Raw genomic sequence first — 3,787 nt, forward strand, 5'->3', positions numbered from 1 at the left:
AATTAGTTATGATTAATCAATAGTCAATTAATCAATGAATCATATTTCAGCCCTAATCTCAGTAGCCCTATTTTGTCCCCAAAATGTGTCTCAATTTCTGAGTATCCCCCAACTCCAGTGGGCTATAGATTCTTTAGTCAAATAAATTCATTATTGTCATTATATTTCAGGATCGATACTTTTTATTGCCATTGGAGAATAAAAAACACAACATAGCAACTTGCTTCGGTGATAGGTGCAAAATTTAAAACAATGAAGAAGAATACAGTAGTAAAAAATATGAACTATGATGACTTGGTTTGAGTGATTTGACATTTAAAACCTTCCCACAAATACATCATAAACATTTACAAAAACATTTTATACTCGAATACAATATCAACCCAAGTGCCCCAGAAAGTGCTTGTGTTCTGTAGAGGAAAGGAAAGCAGCATAAAGAATAAGCTAAATATGTTATACATGGGTTAAAAGCAGGCTTACTTAATAATAAGCTGAATAGATCTAAATATGCACTCTTATATCATTCAAAGGTTTTCGTTTCAGATCAGGCACAGTGGCACCCGAAGCAGGGTATCCCACTGGAAGAAGCATCAACAGTTTCTCATTGGCCGGCCGTTTGAGGAGCAGCCGGAGCTGGGGCCCGCAGTTCAGAAGGGTAGATGTGACCGTCACTAGTCCCACATTCTGACGGACCATGCAAAAGCAAACATTTAAGGTGAGAATATCAAACAGGAGCACATCGTACACACAAGTCATGATGTGGTTACCTGTAGTGCAGCCAATAAGATCCCACAGGAAATGCAAACACTAATTTCATTATAGTAGTGTGTCTTTTTCTTTCCATTTGGCAGAATCCCGTAGGTTTGTTTGAAGATGAGAAGCAGATATGGAGCCACATCCAAATACTCCTTAATCCAGTTTGTCCTGCATAATAAAAAAAAATCATAAATTATTCCATTATCAAAACATGTTTAAAACGTGCACTGACAGAGGCTCCATCAGCACATCACAATAGCTTTTGCCAACCTTTATAACTAATGTGTGATGATAAGCTTCTACAGTATGGCAACGGCCAGTAGACTTTTAAACAGACAGATGAGCTCAAAAGGTTTAATTTCAGTTATGATGACTATAATGCCATTAGTGGGGCTCAAAACACCAAATTAAAGCTTAGTGAGCTAATGTCAACTCAGCAATGATGAATGCATATAGTAGGCTACTCACTTTAATCTGGCCAAATCATTCACCCACTTGTCCCCCATTCTCTGTCTGTAGTTGACCTCCTCCTCTTCCTCCACAATGAGCCTGATCTGGTGCTTGGTCTCTGCGTCCGACACCACCACAAACGTCCAAGGCTCTGTGTGGGCTCCACTTGGGGCTGTGCCTGAAGGGTTTAAATCAGACACATGTTATTTTTTATCTGCACATTCTCATGTCACAGTTACAAAGCTGTAGAGTGTTTCATTTGTGCCTGCTGTGCGGATGACATTATCGATGACTTCTCTTGGAACAGGCTCAGGGCTGATGAAGCGCACACTCCTCCGCTGGTCCATGATGGAGTAGAAGTCCTGGGACTTCTTCAACATGGCCTCCTCATTGTAACGTGGGGGTGAGTATGGCACATGTGCTAGATCTTCTTCTTCTTCATTGTGGTCCTCTAAATCATCATCATCTGACAAAACAATAATATTTCAAGAAAAGCTTCTTGTCATGATATGAAATAATAGAGGGCCCACTGTAGCACTAATATATAGTGCTACAATGGGCCCTATATATATATATATATATATATATATATATATATATATATATATATATATATATATATATATATATATATATATATAATGCAATGAAATCACTGCCAGTTCCAGTATCAATGTGGAATTTCAGTAAGAAAATGCTTGAAACTATTTTCCCCCCTCAATAAAGTCTACAGAATATATTTTATACCTTTAATATATATACATATATTTGAACCTTTAATTAACCAGGAGCGTCCCACTGAGATTAAAGCCTCTTTTCCAAGGGAGTCCTTGCCAAGAGGCAGCAACGTTAACATAGTTACAACATATAAATGAACAACATTCAAATAACACACATCATCAAGTTACACATTTATACATTATTAATGCCGTCTCTAATGCTTTCAACTTGATTTTAAAGGCATTTAAGGACAAGACCTTTGTCAATTTCCGGTCTTTCTGCAACATATTCCCTGTTAAAGGAGCTGAGTAGACAAAAGCTGTTTTCCCCAGCTCTGTGTGATCAAAGTGCTGTTTAAGGACAAAGTGTCCGTTTGTCTCTTTTGTAAAGAGAATGTGCCAAAGTGATTGGAAAAAAATTATATCTGAACACATGACAAACGCATGGAAACCAAGTGGCTGACATATGTTTATAATCCTAACTAAACCAAGTTGTGCAGTACATGGCTATGCAAAAATGTTACTTTTCAAACGTTAAAACAAACTACTACTACTTACGTGATTCAGTAATATGCGTGTCATCCTGCAAGTCCTGGTCCACCCACGGTCTAAAAGCTTTGGACTTTTCTCGCGTTTTGACCTCTGAGCCTTTTGATTTAGGCCTGACAAACAAGAGGCCGATCACCACACAGAGGACCGCCACCAGCACAGGAGTGAGAGCCGAGAGGAGAACCATGACTGCTCAGCCATCCAAGAAGACACTCTCTAAACTCGCACTTAACAACAGACTTTTGACACACATTCGCTTTTGGGGCGTGTTTTTAATGTGCCATGATCCCACCTTGTCAGTGAGCCAATCATGCAATAGTTTTACTGCACAACACAGTAAGTAGAAAATAGCTATACAATAAAATGCCAAAGTCCCATTCGAGTTAATATTCAACTGACCTAGAATAATAAGGCAAATGTTAATTTCTAGGAACAAAGTCGTCCTGAAATATTTTGAATTATGTTAACTTTAACTTTTATTACAAAAACAATCATTAAAATTAAAAGCGTGATTTACCTGGACAAAGTTCAGAGTGGGTCTTAACCAGAGAATACCTTCCCCACTACACACATATTGTACGTTCAAGCTCAAACACAATGTAGTAGATAATGAGCATTTCTATTTTTATAACGAATTGTTTTTTACAATATGAATCGCCTGGTTCAAGTAGTTGTAGTAGTAACGAACGCAAGGCGGCAGTAGAGCATCGAGCTAGACTTTTAGGACCGTTTGCGTTAGTTAGTGTTAGCATGTCTCGAGTCTCTATCGTTCATGGACCTGGACACAGCAAAACACATCCACCCTAATCATAAAAAAAAACAGATTTATACGCAGACAAAAAATGCATGCCACTTCCAAAAGGTTCATTTAGTCGTCCAAGTTATTTCTCAGACATTCTTTTACCAGTATGACATGACAACACACCGCGCTCTGTTCAAAAGAATATATACATCACGTACATATTAAGCTACAATTATGAACGTTTCGGGCAAAATAATCAGATGGGGCACGTCAAGCCTCATGTACAGAGTGTAACTTATGTCTCAGTGTTTGGGGGGGATTCCCTTGGGGCTTTAACGCGCCCCGCGCACGTTCCCTTCCCCTCGCGCGCGGCCCTCTTCCCATTGATTGATCGGAACAGACGCTGATTGGTCGCGGTTACAGTGAAGCCCCGCCCACCCGGCTGTCCTGCGCTGCGCTTTAAATAGCAGCTGTTAAAAGCCCCTCGCGCTCCCCCCGTCCGCAGCTCAGCCTCACTCATCCTCTCCTCATCACCTCACGGACCCCTCACGCGGACCCCTCACGCGCGGAC

The 3,787-nt window shown here is 40.1% G+C and overlaps 1 protein-coding gene across 1 annotated transcript; it reads right to left on the reverse strand.

Annotated features, from left to right (window-relative positions):
• Positions 1-178: 178 nt before the first annotated feature.
• Positions 179-2,684, reverse strand: iyd (iodotyrosine deiodinase). Its single transcript, XM_072441658.1, has 5 exons — positions 2,484-2,684; positions 1,472-1,672; positions 1,225-1,384; positions 768-924; positions 179-684 (listed from the first exon to the last, which is right to left on the reverse strand). Exons 1-5 carry the CDS (start codon positions 2,659-2,661, stop codon positions 502-504), a joined length of 879 nt encoding a protein of 292 aa, XP_072297759.1. The 5' UTR covers positions 2,662-2,684; the 3' UTR covers positions 179-501.
• Positions 2,685-3,787: the final 1,103 nt, after the last annotated feature.

The sequence above is a fragment of the Eucyclogobius newberryi genome, unplaced genomic scaffold, assembly GCF_026437365.1.
Source record: "Eucyclogobius newberryi isolate DKJ021-1_F unplaced genomic scaffold, fEucNew1.0.hap1 SCAF_1, whole genome shotgun sequence".
Classification (NCBI taxonomy): Eukaryota; Metazoa; Chordata; class Actinopteri; order Gobiiformes; family Gobiidae; genus Eucyclogobius; species Eucyclogobius newberryi.